General features: G+C 45.1%; 2 protein-coding genes across 2 annotated transcripts in view; one reads left to right on the top strand and one right to left on the bottom strand.

The window, feature by feature from the left end:
* Positions 1–20,418, bottom strand: part of LOC146754996 (receptor-type tyrosine-protein phosphatase T-like) — a 396,275-nt gene that overhangs the window by 77,663 nt on the left and 298,194 nt on the right. The gene's annotated exons all lie outside the window — the stretch shown is intronic.
* On the top strand, positions 534–3,766 carry LOC146754998 (obscurin-like). The gene is made up of 4 exons (XM_085526591.1): positions 534–696; positions 1,684–1,950; positions 2,595–2,763; positions 3,500–3,766. Coding segments are annotated over exons 2-4 (420 nt in total). The 5' UTR covers positions 534–696; positions 1,684–1,700; the 3' UTR covers positions 3,501–3,766.

Raw genomic sequence — 20,418 nt, forward strand, 5'->3', positions numbered from 1 at the left:
GCTTTGGAATGTCATTCTGTCATCCTGTCCTGTGACTTCAGGCCTTCTCCAAAGGTTGTGAAATGGTTCAAGGGCCACACACCCATCGAGCCCTCTGAGAAGTACAAGATCAAGAGGGATAAGCATTCAGCAGAGCTCCAGATTCTGAAGCTGAAGCCCGATGATGCTGGTGTGTACAAGTGCAAGGCAGGAATTGCAGAGACTGAGGCCACGCTGACAGCTGAAGGTATGAGCAGGGAGGGTGGCCTCTTCCATGTCCTATTTCACCTCAGATTTCTCTTCTTGAGGTTGATTTCTGCCGTTCTCTCCTGCTAACTTTGCAAATGTATAAACTTCACTGAGAAGATTACACAAAGATTATCTAGTCCAGCCATTCTACCACATCCCAGTATGCTTTATAGTAACAGTGGTAACAGTTCACCTTGTTTCCCTACAGCCCACGATGTAGAAGTAAGGAAGCACCTGCAGGATGTGGAAATTGAAGAAGAGAGCTCTGCTGTCTTCTCCTGCGAGCTGTCCCATAAGGATGAGGATGTGGAATGGTTTCTGAATGGCAACCTCCTTTACACCAACAATTACAATGACATCAAGAACGTTGGCAACTGCTGCACACTGACAGTGAAGCAGGTTAAGCCTGAGGATGCTGGCCCAGTGACAGTGAAGTCAGACAAGGTGTCAGAAAGCGCGCGCCTGAAGGTGAGAGTTGGGTCTGATCACAGCCCTCCTGGATGTAAGAGATGCTAAGGAGCTCCAGTTCATTCCATTGTGCAGCAATCCTGCTTCTAAAGCTCACCTCTCTGGGGTGACAAGTCATCAGGGGCTTTCTTCCAGTGGAAGGTTCCATTGCAGCAGATATCAACGAAGGAGGATGGTTTTGGTGTCCTGCCAAAGCATTCAATTGCTTTTTATCATCATTTTACTTAACACAAGGAGAGTTACAGGAGCAAATTTTTTTACTGCTTCAGTGCCATGCAGTGTCAATGCTGTTGTCTCCAAGGATTTATGACTGCAGGGAGAGATCATTCAGTGTGTGTTTTGCCTCTGGAATGACTAATGACCAGGCTGTGAGCAACCCGATCTAGCTGTGAATGTCCCTGTTTATTGCAGGGGAGCTGGGCTAGATGGCCTTTAAGGGTCTCTTCCAATTCTAAGGATACTGTGATTCTAATCTGCTCTCCCCAGTAATTAAGCTCTTTTACTCTACGCGCTCAGAGTTTGAAGGATTTCCTCTTTCTCCTTTCTTTTGCATTTGGTGGATCTTTTTTCCTCAGTGTAAACCTCTGATGTGTGAAATAGAAGATAGATAAAAGGAGTCAATAAAGAGGAAAATCAAAAGTGTTCAGCAGCTTATCCTCTTAATACTGTGGCCTGCTGTATGAGCTGTGCTCCACGTGAGGGCAATGCCAGCTCTCCAGCTTTAGAAGAGCTACATCCCAATTTTTTCATATATCAGTCCCACCCACGGCAATGCAGGCTGTCCCTCCTGTTCCCTGTATTCTCCTACTGAATACTTGAGAATTCCATAAAGCGTATTCAGTCAACAGACATGAAACCACTTTAGGTTCTATATTGGTGTCGTCAGTAATGGTAAAGATTTATTGATACCTCTTTAAAAATCTGAACACAACTGGAAATGTCTCAACTTCTGTATCACGTTGTTCTGTTTTGCCTGTTTAATTGCAGAGAAGCCTGCTGTCTTCATGAAGTGTTTGAATGATGCTTTTGTTGAGGAGTGGGGTGTGATTAAATTGGAATGCGAAGTCTCTAAAGAGAAGGTCAAACCAGTGTGGAAAAAGGACGGTGTTGTGCTCACTTCTGGCAACAAGTTTGAGCTGCTACAGTCTGGGAAGACCCTATGTCTCCTTCTCCATGACCTCGAGAAGTCAGATGCAGGTTTCTATACCTGTGATATTGGCACTGATGTTGCCAAGTCAAATGTCGGCGTTCAGGGTAAGTACTGTGGAAAGTGAAGGAGTGCTAAAAGCACATTCAGTGTGGTCACTATGTCTTACACCTATTCCCCCACGAGCCTTAATAGTTTCTACAATAGAAGTGTATTACTGCAATGTAGCGCAGTGATGTCTGGAAAATTCCCATTGCTTTTGAAGTAAATGTATCTCCTTTTGCCATGAAAATCACAAAACACGTCAAAAATGTCCTGGAAATGTTTCCTTTCTAAACATCCCTAAAATGGAGAAATGGTTTGAACACCAGTAGGGGTAGGATGGTAACAAATTAGCTAATAGAAACATTTAATGTCTTGTCGTAGGCAAAACCCTTTTTCTCACGCAGCATCCTAGAGTTGTCCTCTCTGTTAGGTTTTTCCCTCTGTAGCTCATTGAATCTTCATTGTGCTCCATGGACTGAGCTGCTCTCCTTGTAGTTCTTCCAGAGCAAAGCCAAGAGATTCACGTCTCTTTTTTTTTATAGCTTTCTGGTAATTCTGAGAGGAGAATGTCTTAGAGAATACATCAGTGAGGAACGCAGCCATGATCTGCAAATCCTGAGTTCAAACACCAGTACTGCTACTCACATTGGTCACGAATGCCTTTTCTCCATCTAAACCTCATACTAACCTATCTCTTATCTTCCAGAGCTGAATATTGGCATTAGCAAACGGCTGAAAAACACTGAAATCCAGGAGGTAGAAGATTGCACTTTTGAATGCATTCTGTCCCATGAAAGCATTGATGAGTTCAAGTGGACACTGAATGGAAGCAGAGTGGAAAGTGGTGGGCGATTTAAAGCTTCTAACGTGGGTTGGTAAGAGACTCTCCTTATCAAAAGTGTGACTCCTACTGACTCTGGGGAAGTCGTTTTTATTGCCCGTGGTCTAACCTCCAAAGCCTCTCTGTCTGTGAAAGGTAATGAGATGGGAGAGATTCTGGGGTCTGATTCCTTCAACTGTCTTCTGATAAGATTGTCATGAGAGCTAACTCATAATATGGTTAAAGTGAATAGCAACCTTCTACTTGAACCTTGAAGCACTGAGAATTTCTCTTAAAAATAAGTAAAAGGAGGAACCATTTGACACAAATGTGAGAACTACCCAAAGCACTGGGGTAGTGTTGGAAATGGGCATCTCACTACAGCTTGTTCCATTAACAGTAAATCAGGAATGATCTGTTGAGGGAACTGTGGGAGCCATATCCTCTAAGTATAAGCTGAAGGGATGGCCTTCACATCATCTAGCTGTACAACAAATTCCTATCTAGAACATGTGCATCTGAGAGCATCATCCGAGGCTCCCAGTGTGATCAGTGGAGAGAAGGAAGAGGCAGTTTTCAGACATGGTTCATCATCCTCAATGGGGTAGATTTAAGAGAGAATTAATGGTGCCTGGAATTCTATTGTCTGTACTTTACAGATTACTGCTGGCTGTAGGATGGCGTCTGTTGCAAGTGCCTCTCTAACTTATCTCCAGCATGTAGATGCGTGTATTTTGAGAGAGGCATCCTACCCTAAGTGTATGTTACTCAAAAAGCATGTTTTCTTTCAGAAAAAACTACTGAGGTAACAAAACAGCTGGAGGATAAGACAGCAGCAGCAGGGCAGGACATCAGCCTGAGCCGTGAGCTGTCGAAACCAGATGTGAACATCAGGTGGTACAAGGATGGCAAAGCAATCAGAAAAAGCCAGAAGTACGACTTGCAGCAGGAGGGAACTGGGGCCATTCTGATCATCCATGACTCTACTGCCAAGGACAGCGGGGAGTACACCTGTGAGACAGAGGACTCTGAAACAAAAGCCAGGGTCACTGTGCAAGGTGAGTTGAAAAGCACACTGGGGAAGGCATGTAGAGAAGTCGAGGTAAATATCTGCAGCCTGTGGGTGATGTTTTTCTCTTCTGTTTCCTTGAGCGGGATCAATTCTTAGTTTTCAGAAAATATGGTGGATTAAAATATTTTAGTTAAAATAATCTCTAAACTGAATGATAAATGGCATGAGAAAGCAAAGCTGAGAACTAAGCTCCAGAAGAGAAAACAAAGTCAAGTATGGCATATTTAGAGACAGGTGAAGAACCCTTGAGCGCACTGAGGAGTACTAGCATACTCTGGAATGTCTCTTGGGCTCCCTACAGCACACATACTTGCTCTGGGGCATGTCTGGATGTCTGTAGAGCTAATTGCAGGGCCCTGAGAAACCTCTGGGGCACATTAGGGGGCACTGGTTTCCATGTGAGTGTTTCCAGGTTCCCAGAAGTCAACAGGGAAGCCTTTGGAGACCCCTTGGGAAGACTCAGTGGGGCCCTAGAGTGATGTAGCAGCTTGTGTTGGTTGCATCTGCTTGGCAGGGAAGCGAGTTCCCTGTTGGGAGCTGACTGACTGGGAGGTGATTCCCTTGGTTTAATTAATTTAATTACCTGGATTATAATTAAATAACACTGTTCAGCGTTCAATCAAGATTATATTTTTCCAAAGTACTGCAGTCGTGCATCTGTAGCAGCTTTCCTAAAATATATCGAGTTTATTCAAAATTCCAGTGATGCTCCTAAAGCACTTGAAGTGCATTTGAGGTGGCGAGTGACAAAACAGCTCTGAGAGAATCATCATCAAATCAGAACATTGGAACGGTAACTAATAGCAGAGATTCTGATAAGAATATTTAAATTTTCAAATTACCTTTTTCTAAAGTTGTATTTCACCAAGTTTCATCAATATGCACACTGAAGAGCTGACTTGCTATGTTTCTTTTTATAAAAAATCATGTGTTACAATTGAGAAAAGAAGGTATAGCATGTAACATCCTCCAAGTAAAGTGCAAAAAACATTTCTTCACAGTTCCAATTAATGTCTTATGTTTTGTTCAGACTCACTAAATGATGTATTTCAGGGTACATCACATGGGAATATAAGAAGACTATTCAGAACAGGAGCTGCAGAGCAAGATGAACAGCATGTGAAGGTAAGGCCGGGAACCAAGGACACAGCTTTTGTGTCACTCAGCCACCTGTGGCAGAGGTCAGGATTTCAGCAGGGATTTCTGCAGACGTTCCTTGAACACCCCCAGGGTGGGTGACTCCACCACCTCCCTGGGCATTCCATTCCAGTGCCTGGCCACCCTTTCTGAGAAGTAATATTTCCTAATGTTCAGCCTGAACCTCTCCTGCCGCAGCTTGAAAACATTCCCTCTAGTTCTATCAGTAATGACACGAGAGAAGAGGCCGACCCCCAGCTCACTGCAACCTCCCTTCAGGAAGTTATAGAGAGCAATGAGGTTTCCCCTGAGCCACCTCTTCTCCAGGCTGGACATTCCCATCTCCTGCAGCCTCTCCTCATATGGCCCCATTGTGCTCCAGACCCCTCACCAGCTTTGTTGCCCTTCTTTGAACACGTTCCAATGCCTCAGTGTCTTTTTCTCAGTGAGGGGCCACAAACTGGACACAGAATTAGAGTTGTGGCCTCACCAGTGCTGAGTACAGGGGGACAGTCACCTCTCTGCTCCTGCTGGCGTCACTGTTTCTGATGCAAAATGTATGTAAGTGTCACATGTGTGACATCCTTTTTGATGGAGTTCTGTGACTGGAGTTCAATGGATTTGAGAGCTGACTTGAAGCCTGTGGGCATCACCCAGGAGTTGGGGTGAGAGGATGAGGCGTAGGAACAGGAACCTCTTTGGTCGTTACTAACTCCCAACTTTTTGGTCAGGAATCTCTGTGTGTTTCTTTATCATGTAAAGAACAGAGTCATTGTGCAGCTTGTGAATGAACTGATTCACGCCTGCTGATTGGTGCTGTTCTCTACAGGGAGCTGCAATGGAAATGGACACTTGTGGTCCACTGTCCAGCCCCCTCCCGTGTTGGATTTTCTGGGCTTTGAGACACGTCTTCCAGATGCACTTTGTGTTATTTCTGATGTGTTGACCTGTTGAGCTCCAGCCCCAAAGGAGGATTCAAGTACTACCATTGGGAATGTAGTATTTCTTGCTAAACAGAATTCGTGTGCACCCTTGTCTTTCGTCTGCACAAAGGATCTTGTAATCATCTCTGTCTGTGTTTCTTTTAGACCCAGAGATGGAGCAGAGAGGAACACAGACTTGGGTGAATCTTCATTCAGGAGCAGGGACACGTCATGCTCATCTGAGGTGTCTGGCTGACAGCAAGAGCAGAGAGGTAAGTTTCATAGGGTTGCGTGCCCATTTTATTTTATTTTTCATTCATGATGCATAGAGGCGTTCCCCAGACAAAGTGAGCATTTCTCAACTGGACTTTCTAGAAATGAGCTAGGCAGTGAAAATGGGTTTGAAGCATTCCTAAGAGCCCTGCAAGAGAATGCTGAGAGTTAATCTGGCACCCTCCTTTGGAAACGTCCGTTGTCTGTCAGCTCTTCAGCTGTGCCCTAACACCTCCCATTGCGCTGCCACACCAGGATAGAATTCCAAGCCCACACTGAGTCCTGGAATGTTGTGGTGCCGTGTTGGAATCAGACGTGACCACGTGGTCTTGGCTCCCCGCCTTGTGGGGGGTCATGATGGACCAGGCTGTTGGCCGTTGGTGATGTCATAAGCGGCTGAAATGAGGGGAGGAGCGGTGCGTTCTGTGTTCCTTTGTGGGTGAGCTAGTGGTCGGAGTGGTTGGTTGTCTTGTTGTTCTTGTGCCTTTTGTGCCGTTAGTTAGTTAGTTTTGTTAGTTAGTTTTGTTAGTTAGTGTTGTTAGCTAGCGTTGTTAGTTAGTTACTGTTGTTAGTTAGTGCCGTTAGTTAGTTAGTTCCGTTAGTTAGTTAGTGCCTTTAGTTAGTTAGTGCCGTTAGTTAGTTAGTGCCTTTAGTTAGTGGCTTTAGTTAGTATCTTTAGTGCTTTTTCTTCTCACCGTCGTGTGCAGCAGCTTGTAGGTAAGCTGAGCTGACGTGGGATGGATGGGTGGGCAGTGAGGTGTTGAGAACTGCTGGCTGTTTGAGCTCACAGCACCGTATTGCTTACTCTTGACCATCAGACGTAATTTTCCCCGGTACACACGTTCCAAAGGGGGTATCAGTAAAGTTGGCACCTGTCCCGTGCTTCTTCCATTGTCTTTGCTCAGTAGTGGAAGCATTGTAAAGTTGCTGGGCGGACAGGCATCACGTAGCCTGAGACTCAGCATGTCTTGCAGCAAGTGGGTGGGACAGTTGTGCTGTGTGTGTTATTCCATGACTGTCTTAGCCCTGCTCACTGACCTGCTCTTTCTCTCTCCTCTCCTCACCCTCCGCCCACTGCCTCGGTGCAGCTTTTGCTCTCATTTCATCCGAGCAAAGCGACAAGGAACTGCTGCAGATAGCTTGAGGTGATCTCACTGCCAGGTACGTGCCATGATTTGTCCCCCCGCATGGTTTTGCCGCAGGGTATGCGCGGGTAGCTCTGAAGAAGTCTGTCCATACTGTGCTGTGTGAATAGAGAAAACAGAAGTGTGTTTCTGCTCTGTTCCAGCTGTTCACACTTGCTGTGATGGGTGCTGCGTGCAGTGGGATCAGCTGTGAGCCTGAGTTGGTGGCGACGGAGGTACAGTATGAAGCTCTGGCCGGTCTTTTTTCCCTGTGTTGAGCCATTAGAAGGAGCTGCAGGTGTACTCTCCTGCAGGAAAGAATGGGCCAAAAAGGGCCTGGCCACCTGTCTGTGCCAGTGCCATTGCTGATTAGTCTGGGTAGAGAGAGATGCATCTTTGCATGGCCTGGCAATGCACGCCAGAAAGGGAAATAACTGTGATGAGACGTGCAGCTCCTTCTGAAGTGCTCCTGATAAGGACGGAGCGCATTTGCTGCAGCTTTCTTTGCAGATGTGCTCCTCACCTTGAAATCCTCCTGGTTTGTCCTCAGTGCCCTGACCACGGCCTGTGCTCTGTTTTGCAGGCTGATAACATGCGGGAGCCGCAGCTGGTGCGTGCCATGTCATCTTTAAACGTACCAGCGATTGCGGCAGCCCATGTTATTAGGAGCCATGTCGCCCAGGGGCCGGATGAGCTCTCTCTGGAGGTAAGCAGTTCCAGGCGTTCCTTGTTGTTGTGCACAGAATTAGTATAGAGTGTGAACGCCTCGGGAATACTCTCATATTTTGTGTCGTAGAAGAAGGCTTTTGTTTTAGCTGTGCTGAAGCTGGGATTGATGTTTCAATCTTTTGCAGGTTGGAGACATCGTGTGCATTGTTGATATGCCACCAAAGGAGATGAGCCCCTTTTGGAGAGGCAAGCGTGGCTTTGAGGTAGGCACACATTTTTGACTAGAGAGCACAGCTTCAGTAGAGTCGGGAATCTCCGGTTGGAGCTGCTCTGCCTGCACAGGATGGCTTCTGGATGCAAACAGTTGCCCTGTGTCGGTGTCAGAGGACCTTCCCTTTGGCTCTGGGCTTGGGCTAATGCCCACCTGTCTTTTTGTTCTTATTACAGGTTGGTTTTTTCCCTGGTGAGTGCGTGGAACTCATCAGGGGAAAACTGCCCGAGTCCATCCTACATTCATTGCCAAAGCCAGGTGCGTATTTTACATTTGACAATGCGGGTTAGTAAAATGGGGTCTGAACGTGGCTTTCAGGGGGTTCATTAATGCCCGAGTTGAGCAAGCTTAGAAAGAGAACTGCATTAAGCTCCTTGGGCACCTCCAGGGATGGGGAAAATCCGTTCTTGTGTGTCCTTGTTGGGAACGTGCTTTCTGTTGTTACGTGTTCTGTTGAATGCGTTGCACTTGGCCTCATCCAACCGAGCCAAGCCTGAAATGAACTTGTTTCTTTGTTTTGTTGCACAGAGCCAAAGAAACGGGGCAAGTTCATCTCCTGCCTTCGTTGCCTGTTGAAGGCCTGCCCCAGGAGAGCGAAGCAGCCTGAGCCTCCAACATTCTCGGGATCCATGTCCCTGCTTGACATCGTTGAGAGGTATATAGCCAACAGGACTTGAGGGCTGAGCTGTAGGAATGGAAGCATCCTTTGCTGTTTGAAACAGAGGGCTTTTCTAAGCTGTGTTTCAGCAGAAACCAGGCATTGACAGGAACAGGCAACTATTGGCAAGGGTTCGGTGCAGCTCTTCCCTCACCCTGCACCACGACTGACAGCATGCTCTGTTTTCTCTGCAGAATGAGTTCTCCCAGTAAGAGGGCAGAGTCAGCAGCTTGCAGTTGGCGTTCCTGCTTCTGCCTGGGCAAACCATCCCCTGTGGCCAAACGCCAACTGCAGAGCAGTGCCAGGGAGCCCTCTGAAGCTGAAGTCTTGGTCCTGGCAGGTAAGCATGCAAATCCAGCTTTCAAAACACTGCTAGTCAGCAACACAGGTAGAATTCATGCTTTCAGTGGGCTTGTACATCCTTCTGGCATTCAAGCCTGTGCCTGACATCTTCAGTTGACTCCTGTCTTTCCCAAATGAGTCTCTTGTCAACACAAGAGCTGGACCTGCACGAGGATCACTTTCAAGGCAGTGACACTGTTGCTAGAAGCCTATTTGCTTCTGCCCACCATCACTGCATAGCCAAATGTCAAGAACCTGTTTCATGATTCATCTTGTGAAACTTTGACACTAACTGCTGTGCGTCTACTCCTTCCTAGGTGACCCGAGCCCTTGTATATCTCCAAGACGCCAGGCATGTTACGATGCAGCATCCTGTAATTCCATCAATGAAGAACTGTTACTAAGCACAGGATGCTGCAGTTCAGATGAAAGCCTTCCGTATAACATCAGTTATAAAGAGAAGAATGCCATCATCGTTGAAGCTCTCGTTCATCCCATACCTGTTGAAGCTGCTGACCTGAGCCTGCCAGACTCCTCAGGCACCAGCCTGAACCGAGTGCCTTTTGAGGACAGCCCAGCCCAAGCACAGCACGAGTGCCCCGACAGCAGCACAACCATGCAGGCTCAGGTCAGCATTACAGAGGAGAAGCCAAACATCTTGGAGGGGGAGGTAGAATCAGGCCAAGAGTCCCAGGCTCCGGGCAACAGCACGACTTCTGAGACACTCTCGTCAGACAACAGAGAATGAGTCCCATCTTTCCTCCAGACCTCACACCCCCTCCTTTTTCCTATTGAATAAAGGCACGCTCGTGCTCAATCAACGCCTTGACTGAATTCTGAGTTTTCATTCGCAGAGATTGGGATGAGTACAAGAAACAGCAAGACAGCTCAGCTTGCAACGCTCTGGCTGTGGGATGCGTGCAGGGACACTGTAACCATACAGGGAAAGGCTTCCACTGCTTCCTCAAGCTGTAGACCAGCCCTGCTACTGCTCTGTGGCACAAAGCCCTGAGGGATGTTCCATATTGTTAACCTAAGTGAAGCCAGCTTCATGCACTGTGTTTTGTTGTTGCTGGGTGAGAGGGGGATGCACGTTGGTGAGAAGATGAGCATTGCTGGATCTGTCACGAGTGTCCCTTCTGCCTCTAAGAATATGTCCTAAGTAGGATGTGAACACTGCTGGCACTTCCTCATTGCACGTGCTTGGAGGATCTTCAGTTCTTGCACATTCAGGATGTCTGTCAGTGACTACGAGGAAATTCTCAAGTACTAGGAATTCCATGAAACAGTTGGAACGGGTAAGTGTCATCTTTGTACAGAAACAGCACGCCTAACAGTCTGTCTCACCACTCTAGAATTAATCTGAGAATAGATTAACAGCTCTTGTCAGTTCTCTAAGTCAGGTTTCATTTGTATAAATTTGGAATTCGTTTTTTAAACCAGTTGGAAATTGTAATATTATATTAGAGAAGAATTCACACTCAACTTTAAGCATCTGTGTTTTGATTTGTAGGTGGTTTTGCCAAGGTAAAACTCGGGCGGCATCTTCTGTCTGGTGAAAAAGTTGCACTAAAAATCATGGAGAAAGTTACTGTAGGGGTAAGCCAAAAGGCATTTAAATATGATAATATCTTCTGTTGGAGTTGTGGGGTTCTCAAGAACACGGGGGCAGGTGGGATGGTACATACGAATGCAGCCTACTGGTCCCATTGCCTTTTGAAAGATGCTGTAGAGCTGGAAAAAGTTTAACAGAGCACCACAAATCTTGTTGCTGGTTGTTCAGAGGGCAGTATTCTCTGGCTTTAAAATGGAGGAAGTTATTACATCATTACATTACATTACATTATTGTTACATTATTACAGCAACTTTACCAAAATGCCAATGAAAATGCTGAATGTTTTACTTTTCATTTTTCACAGCTCTGTTTCAGAATTTCTATGGGAGTGATGTCAGTCATTGCTGAGTTGATGTTGAATTGTGTACTGTCCCATATGTGCTTGTTCTGTTCCACAGCAGTCAGATGTGGTACCTGGTATGTCACAGTAGTTAGCGATTTCATCGCTTGCTTTTATGGTCTCTTAAGGATGACTTGCCTCATGCTAAAACAGAAATTGATGCCATGAAGAACTGAAGTCATCAACATGTTTGCCCATTGGATCACGTAAGAGAGACATCAAAGAAATATTTATAGTCATAGAGGTAAGAAATAGTTTCTGCTTTCTGTGCTGTCTTTCTTACTTATCTTTCTCTGATACTCTCTAAATGCATTTTCAGATAACCTTATCTTACAGGGAAGCTGTTTGATTGCATTGTTTCTAAGGACCGCCTTTTGGAAGAGGAAGCTCCAGTCTTTTTTTGACAGACTGTTTCAGCAATTGCTTCTGTTCACAGTCAGGGTTATGCCCAGAGACCTCAAACCAGTGAGCCTGAACTGCAGTCAGTCTTCCATAAATAATAATGAATGTGTTTTTATTTTTCTGTTGGCAGAGAGAGTTACAGTACTCCACTCCATTCCAGTGGATTGCAGGAGAGAACTGAAGGGGGGAGAAGTAACACAAAGTAGAACTCATGGGTTGAGATAGAATTATGTACTGAGATAGAGAAAAGGATAATAGTTATGATGAATGCAAAAGCAATTGCTCACCACCTACCAATCAGTGTCCAGTTAGCCTCCTAGTAGTGGAAGAGATTGACATGAAGTTATACCCCCTTCAAAACTCCTTCCACAATATGTCATATAGTATGGAATATCCTTTGGCCAGTTTAAGTCAGCTGTCCTAGTTCTGTTCCTTCTCACTTCCTTGGGCTCTCAGCTGAGATTGACTGTGGCTCTGTACAACGCTGCCTGGCAGCAACTGTAAGCATCACTGCGCTATCTCCATTGTTTCTCTAGAATGAAAACGTAGTATTATATCAGACACTGAAGAAGATAATTCAGTCCCAGCTGAAACTCAGACAATAACTTGTGCTTAGGATTCTTTCCCTACAGGAAATGTTAGATATTTATTGCTATGTGGTACTGTGTTCTGTAGCTGAGCTGGATTTTGTTATCCTTGAAGAAGTATCTTCCTCTGAAAGGGGAGTAAAACATGATGCTCCTAATGAGCGGAGCAGAGACACAGATCTGATCTGAGTGTTGGTTTCACATTTTTGTGATGCTCTTTGCTGCAGTTTGTATCTCGAGAGAAGCCCTTGTGGTGTCAGTCTGTTGTGTAACCTGCTCTAGTTTTGTGCCTCAAGGAAGAGTGATCCTTTAAACAAATGGTGGCTGTACAGAGGGTATGGGGTGAGATGCATTCCTCTGGCCCCATCCAATGGATTTTCTGTCACAAAGATCATTCTCCCCAGCTTCTCTTCTCTGAGTGGGAGCTTCAGCCCCCTGCACAGGCTGGAGGTCATCCATAGAACTTGCTTCAGAGTTTGTTTCAGGTTGTTATCCTTCCTGGCCAAAAACCAGATACAGTATTGTAGATGTGGTGCAATGAGTGTTGAAGCAGGAATGACTTGTCCTGGTCTGGTTGTGCTGCTTTTTAATGCAGCTGATGATCTTGTTGTACTTCTTTTCTGTCAGAGCACACTGCTGGCTTGCATTCAGCCTGTGGTCTCTCACCACTTGTCCTCCTAGTCCCCAGGTCCTTTCCAACAGATACAAGCTAGTATTTCCCACCTGGGATATTGGAAGATGGGAACTTGCCAGCAGTCAGTGAAGATCTCTGAGACAGCGAGAGCGAGCGAGCTTTGAGTAGACTGGGAACCACTGTCCACAGCAGGAAATAAGAGAAGAGAAAAGATGTTTCCTTGGGCATTTGGGTGGAAATCATTCCTGACTGCTTTCTCATCCACCGGGAAAATCTGCTGATTGACAATTTGAAGCTGATAGACTTTGGACTCTGTGCAAAGCCAAAGGTAAGAGTATCTGTTAAATCAAATACAATGTGCCCCCAAGTAATGCAAGTTTGACCACCGTATGCAACAGGGGCTTGTCCAAACAAACTCCTTAAAATCAAGCTGTTTCTGTGGCTGACATGTCATTGCATCTTGTTTGGATTGGCCTGAACTGTATGAGAGTGGTTAACAGATTGCTCAGAAGCACAGGTAGATAATTTTCTCTAGCTAGACTCCCTGTTTTCATAGTCTAAGCTGTAGATAATCTTGTAGGTATATCACCTGTCTTATGCAAGGGTCTGTAATAGGAGCATGGGGTTGGTGTGCCTAAGGAACCCTCTAAGGAACTGCATGTAGGATGAGATTGTGGATAGAATAAAATGACTTTTGCAGGTGACGTACAAATCCTGTGATTGCATATGCTTGAACTGAATTGTTTCTTGATCTTCAAACTGATTTCCAGAAGCCTTTATTAACATGTAAGATGGGTGCTGGTAAGAAAGAATGGGAAGACTGCCTTACTGATTCCAAGAGAATTACTTGTCCTCAAATGATTTTTCCTGGCCAAAGTTAGAGCCTCTCACAGGTAATCGAGACCAACAGGCTGTTGTTGCACAATCAACAGGCACAATCTAGATGATCAGCTGAGGAAAAGAAAGCATCATGCCAAGGGTACTAGATAAGTGAGCAGCTTGAGATCTGCACATTTATGTGATACTCATGGTCTTAGACAATATTTGTTTAGTGAGGTCACATTGAATGAAAACAAAATCTAAGATTAATGAAAATATACAAAGGAGAAGAAGCCTCTGAGGCTTCTGAAGTGTTATGACCAGAAGACATAAACTCTGTTTTTGAAAGAGCAATTTGCTCTGTTAATTATCCATCATTTTTGTGCAGTCTGTTTTGTCAGACTTGTCTTTAGCTTCCAAGTTGTATGTGAAGACTTGTTTGCACTGTAATGCACAATGTACGAAAAATTGAGAGATGAAAATGTGAAGATTTTTTCTGTCTTTGATTTCATGTCTGGAATTTTGGAACCCACTACTTGCAGTTGTTAATCTGTCCAAACTGGTCTGGTTTGCAATGCCCTCATACTTCTTGAAAAGCTCTGCTGTTAAAGGCAGAACAATTCCTACAAGTGCCATGGCCCCACTGTTGTTCTAATTCTTGTTTCTTTGTTTTCCACACGCTGCTTTTCAAGCCTCCTTTTTCTTTACAGTCCAAGTGAGAATTGCACTGTGAGGTGTCTGAACCTTGTTGTGCCTCTACATAAAGAGAACAGCAGCAAAGCCAGACAGGTGACTGTGCTGACAGCTCTCGTAGCCAGTAACATGTAACTGTGCTAAATCCCTTGTGATGGCTTTGATTTAATTTTTGCCAGTGAAATCCTTGTAAAAGGAACTGCAGCAGAGTGATGAGCTAAGGTGAAGATGCTGGTTTTAGTAGTGCTCTAAGCTGAGTGGAAGGGCAATTGAATGAGGGTTATATGCTTTCTGTGGACAATAAGGTTGTGGTGCTGTTGGGGTGGGTCCAGAGGAGGGGCCACTGTGATGATCAGAGGGTTGGAGCAGCTCTCCTATGAGGAAAGGCTGGATTGTGGCTCTGGGCAGCCTGGTCTGGTGGTTGGCGACCCTGCACATAGCAGGGGGTTGGAACTGGATGATCTTTGAGATCCTTTTCAACCCAGGCCATTCTATGGCTGTACAGTTCCATACTGGAACAAATATAAAATGCTAATTATGTAAAACATGGAGTCAAACCTGTGTGATTTGTCCACACCAGGAGGTGATTAGAAAACAATTTTTTAAGCTACAAAGCTGCTTGCATGAAAGGAAAAGAAAATAAAACTACAAGAAAAAGGGAAAACCTTTCTTCCTGAAAATAGGAAGAATAATGGACCTGACATGAAATTTGGGTGAAGCTGCCTGATTTTATGAAGCTATTCCCATTATTTTCTTGGTGCTGTGTTTCCCAAATGAGTGGTTTCTGGCTGTGCTGCAGCACCAGTCTGCATGTGAACATCAACTCTATTCACCATCTGGGAAGATTAGGACTTCCCTTCTCCCACCAGCACCACTGAATTACAGTTACTCAGTGGTTAAACAAAGGAATCCTTAAAGAAGGGTTTACAGCTGTCGTGTTATCTGAAGTGCTTGGGGCATTCTGATGCTATTAAGCTCTATGTATTAACAAGTTCAAAAAGAAAAGGTAGGCATCTGATTGTTGTGACAGTTTCTAAGTGATTTGGAAAGCTGTACCACCCAACCACTCCTTCTGTTTGATGGAGGTGACAAAGCTCAGTTTAATTTCTGACTGCTGTTTAAATCCTGAAGCTGGAGCTGGTTCCTGGAGCAGAAAAAGCTCGGAAGCTGTCCCTCCTACAAGCAGGCACCTCTGAGCAAAATATGACATCTCAATTTCTGATTGTAAGGTCAGGAGATCTGATTCCAGCGTCTAGCTTTCGGCTTCATGCTATGTTAGTGGGACCTTTGGCATCTAGCACTGACCAACAGCAACTGACAGGCTGGTAACAGTGCACCCCAAAACAGTTATGTGTCTATTTATGTTATGAGGGAAAATTGCATTGCATTGAGATTTCCTATTTTTACACTTTGCAGATCTAACTCGCTGCTGGAAGAGTCCTGTACGCCTTGTTCACACCATTTTCAATGAGCTGGATGAGTCTGTTGTTGGCATTTTAATACCATTGACCAGGCAGGCAATATGTATGGAGTATTTGGCTCTCTCTACAGTCATGAATGTTTGAGTATCTTCAACATGTAGCTCATTGCTTCCATTTCAGGCTGCCCAGAGAAGCTGTGGATGCTTGTCCTTGGTGTTGAAGGCGAGGTTGGATGGGTGATGGGCAGCCTGAGCTGGTTAGTGGGCAGCCAGCCCATGGCAGGGTGTTTAGAACTGGATGATCTTGAAGGTTTCTTCCAACCCAAGCCCTCCCGTGATCCTATGATTCTGTGATTTCATTCAGGTTTATTAAGATGAGATGAGTTCTCCTAAATGCGCTGTTCTCCATATGATTATAATTGGAGTCTAGATGGATGACTTAAACCAGACTCCAAACTTTTTGATGGCCAAAATGAAATGAAATCAATCCTTTACTGTGTCAGTAGTCTGTAACTAGAGCCCATCAGGTAATTCCCAGCCTCCTGCCTGTATCAGTGGCTGCACACGGTGAAAAAGTCTGATGGGATTTTAACCTCTAAAATGTTCCAAAGCAACCAGAGGGTGAATATATTCACTATGCAAATACCTGCAGGAATAAGCTTGTCATGTATGTCCTCAGGTACCACAGTAGTTAATGGTGGGACTCAGTAGGTCATGCTGAAAGTTGAGTCTGCTGATCTTGAAGGTCTTTTCCAGCCTACATGACCTTCTGCTAATATTTCTGTATTTATTTCTGTTCAGCTCCCAGAAAACCTCCCACCCAGCCCCCAGCTGACCCCGTGGTGAAAAATAAAACAGAAACCTCAGTGACGCTGGCATGGTCCCCTCCGAAGATGCAACGCCCCATTCCAATCGATGGCTACATTGTGGAACGCAAGAAACTAACTGGCTTCACGTGGGTGAGGTGCCACGAGTCTCATGTCCCCGTCCCAGAGTTCATGGTGAGCAATCTGTCTGAAGAGGCTGATGATCAGTTCCGAGTGTCTGCAGTCAATGCGCATGGACAGAGCCCGTCTCTGGAATTCCCAGGGAGCAACTTGGTAAGCACAAAAACCCCAATGGAAATGGGTCAGTGTGAGCTGAGCAGCTGTGTTGGTTCCCTAAAGATGTTTCCTTTGACTTTAAGGATAGTAGTGCATTAACACACCAAAGGCTTTCCTTTATTACTAGTTCTCCTGTCAACCTCCAGCTACCACTAAAGTGATACAAGTTCTGTTTCTGTGACAGAGACATGAATATCCTTATCTTTTGATATCACACATGTGCAAGAGGCAGAACTTTCTGTAACAGATCTTAAGCATAGAAGTGCTTCTTCCAGCACTCATGCAAAGGTAGAAGTAGAAATGTACCTATGATTTAATCTTCCATCTCTAAATGAGATACCAGACTTGCATCTAAAGAGCATTAAGACATCCATGTTGTTCTTCCTCAGAACCAGTCCTGGCTGTGAAATCCCCCCTAACAGCTGGTGAAGCTGTACCTGGAGGGGATGCCATGTTTACTACTGATCTTACAACAATGTGTTGCGGCACTTGGTACCTCAGTGGTAAAGTCTTACAGGAAAGCGAGACCTGCATCATCAAGAGAACCCAAACTACTCACAGCCTAATCATAAAGAACATCACCAAGAATGATGGTGGAGCAGAAGTGAAATTTGTTGCCGAAAATGTTGAGGTCAGCAGCAAGATGAGAGTGAGAGGTATTTGCTTTGATCCTTCTCCTTTCCTCTTACAGTCAAGGCATAGTTGCTGTGATCTGATGATTAGAACTGGGGCTGCAGGCATTCACTGCCTGTACCAAATACCTAAAATTGCATCCCATGGACTGATGTGAGTCCTGGTAATGACCTAAACATGATAGCACTGAGTGTAGGGTAAGCCAGTCTACGCAGCTGCTTGGTATCTGAACCAGATTGCTTCATGCCAGCTGATGAATGTCTGCAGTTCACAGCTCTTGGCCAGTGCATTCAGTCACCAGGTTTACCACTGCATCACCATAGAGCAGTACTTTCAGCTCCAGGTTCAGATAGACTTTCTGATTGCACTGGAATAGTTTAGAAGTAGGGGAGCAATCATTCCAATAATATCTCTATCAATCAGCTTTGCATGACAAAATAGAACAAATAAACATTCATGATGGGAGGAGCTGTTTGTCATTGGGTGGAAACCTCTGCAGAAGCATGTTTAGAGCATTATTAATCAGTAGAAGGAGATGTTTGGTTGATTTTTACTTAGTAAATCCGGCAAGAAGACCAAATGAAATATCTTGAATTGCTCAGCAGTGACACAATGATGAGTGCAGGAACAGAAGGTGATACTTTTTCAGAGATGTTGCAGCAAACATTGACCACGTTAGCCTGATATCAATTGAAATAACGAGGTCTTTGCTCCTGACAGGTGCTGCAGTGAGATTTACCAATAAGAGCAAAGATGTAGAAAAGATCTCCGCTCGGCTGCGTGAGGAAGCCAAACTGCAGGCTGAGCTTTCAGACACAGGCGCTACTGTGGGGTGGATGAAGGATGGGAAGGAGCTCAAGGCCAGTGAAAAATATGAACTGCAAATTGTGGGGAAGAAACACACCCTGAAAATTCACAACGTCTCAATGGATGATGCTGTAAGTTGTCAGTGCATCTGTGAGGGGGATAAAATGCATGAGTTTGCATGATGAGGCTCTTCATCATCTTCTGCTGGCTTGTCACCCTTGTTGATCCATGGAGAAACAAGAAAGGCCTAGAGTAGTGTATGCACTTTGGCATTGGAGAGCTTACTTAATTGCTTCTTCTCAAAGAACAAACTCCAGAGAGTCATGGAGACATCTCCAAACAGAATTGAATAATGGGACTAAATTGATGGAGAGCAGAACTTCCTGCCACGGCTTGTCAGCTAGTCTTAATTTTGCTTTTCTTCTCTCTGTCATGTTAGCATAATATTTCATACTGGCAGGTCTGCCCAAAGAATTAAATGAATTAGCTGATGGACGTTTCCATGTGCTTTGCACTGTAATGTGACTATCAAATGAGTAATCAATGCTGTTATTTTAAAATCTGTGTTGGCAAGCTGTAAGACAAACAGCTGCTGTTGGTAGCTTGGTTACTGCAGAATCAGCTTTTGTGTATCTCATGGATAGGGAAGAGACCCTTAAGGGTCAGCTAGTTGGACTCCCTTGCAATGAACAGGGGCACCGCAGCTCCATCAGGTGCTCTGAGCCCTGTCCATCCTGACTTTGAACATCCTCAGGCTCACACATCTTATACCTATGCCACACACTCGCAGTATTTCACCATTCAGCATCACCACTTGTATCTTCTCTTGCTGTAAATCAGAGCGAGCTGGTAAATCATCTGCTGTGCGGGTCAGCTGTGTCTCTCCCATGGGCATCACGTGGCTGCTGGGAGGCTCTGAAGAGCTGCAGCCAGAGGTGTGTCACCCGCTGGGCCTCGTGCCCAAAGGAGCCCACAGGAAAGTGTTGTTGCAGTTTGTCATGCACTGCACTGCCATGAGACTTGACGTGCCAGACATCCTCTGACACGTGAGCTCCTGCATCCAGGCAGGACATCTGAGACGTCTCCTTCAGCCTGACGTGGCTGCAGTTTCACACTGGTTTTACTAAGGAAGGAGAAGGCACGTGGATGAAACTCTTTTCCTGCTCTTCCTGGCATTAGCTCATAGTACAAGTAAAGCACTGTCAGGTCAAGCCTGGAGGAGTAATGCTTGTCACTGACCTGTTCCTGATCAGGGTGGAGCTGGAGGGTAAAATAACACAAGAAATTGTCATTGAAATTCAATATCTGTGAAATTCAGCTGGCTGCATTCACAGAACCTGGCGTTAAGATCTGTTTTCTGGTTTATTTCTTGAGCCTATTTTCCATAACCCAGTCCTCATTTATGAACTGAAGCTCTACTGAAAGCCTTTTGCTGTGTATGCTCATGCTGCAGTGCAGCTCTTGTGACCTTTAACAGCACATTCAAGTTCCTCTGATCACAGGATCCTTAAGGTTGATTAAGACCCTCTAGTCCGACTGCTCACCCATCTCCACCAAGATGCTCACCATCAGCTAGCTAAAAACTCAGCAGAGATGATAGATCAAGCACAACACTGGATTTGGGATGGCTAGAGATTCCTAAGATATTGAAGGATTGCTTGCAGGTGGTGTTGGCTCAGGTATTCACCCTGCATCCCACCTCCCGTTCTGTTTGGTTGAGAATCATGCATTCTGCAATTTCACTTTGTAATTCAAAGCCCCTTTCTTTATCTGTTAAAAAACTGATCTAAAACAAGCCGAGAAGACTCCGTTGGAACTGGTTGATGCAGAACAAAGGCATCCCCAAAGTACAAGTTGCACTGTTTGATGAACATTATTGGATGAGAGTTAAGCTAAGATTTAAAAAGTTCTGGGGCTGTCTCTGAGCATCAAATACAGAGGAAGCCTGCATGATTCCCTGAGAATGGATACCTCCTACTTTGGTGTAGGGTGAAGGGAACACTAGCAGTAACTCCTATCACAAAATGTCGCATGGCTCAGACAAAATGCCATCAAGAGGGCTTAATTAGGAGCACCAAATGGTCACAAGATGGTCTTAGGGCAGGGAAGTAATCTATCTACGTGACATTGATTGATGCTATTAGTTCTAAACAGCTTGACTCTAGAGGGACTGTTCTTCTTTGGTCA

Source organism: Coturnix japonica, chromosome 37, assembly GCF_054131305.1.
Source record: "Coturnix japonica strain WE chromosome 37, WE-NBRP24, whole genome shotgun sequence".
NCBI classification, from domain to species: domain Eukaryota; kingdom Metazoa; phylum Chordata; class Aves; order Galliformes; family Phasianidae; genus Coturnix; species Coturnix japonica.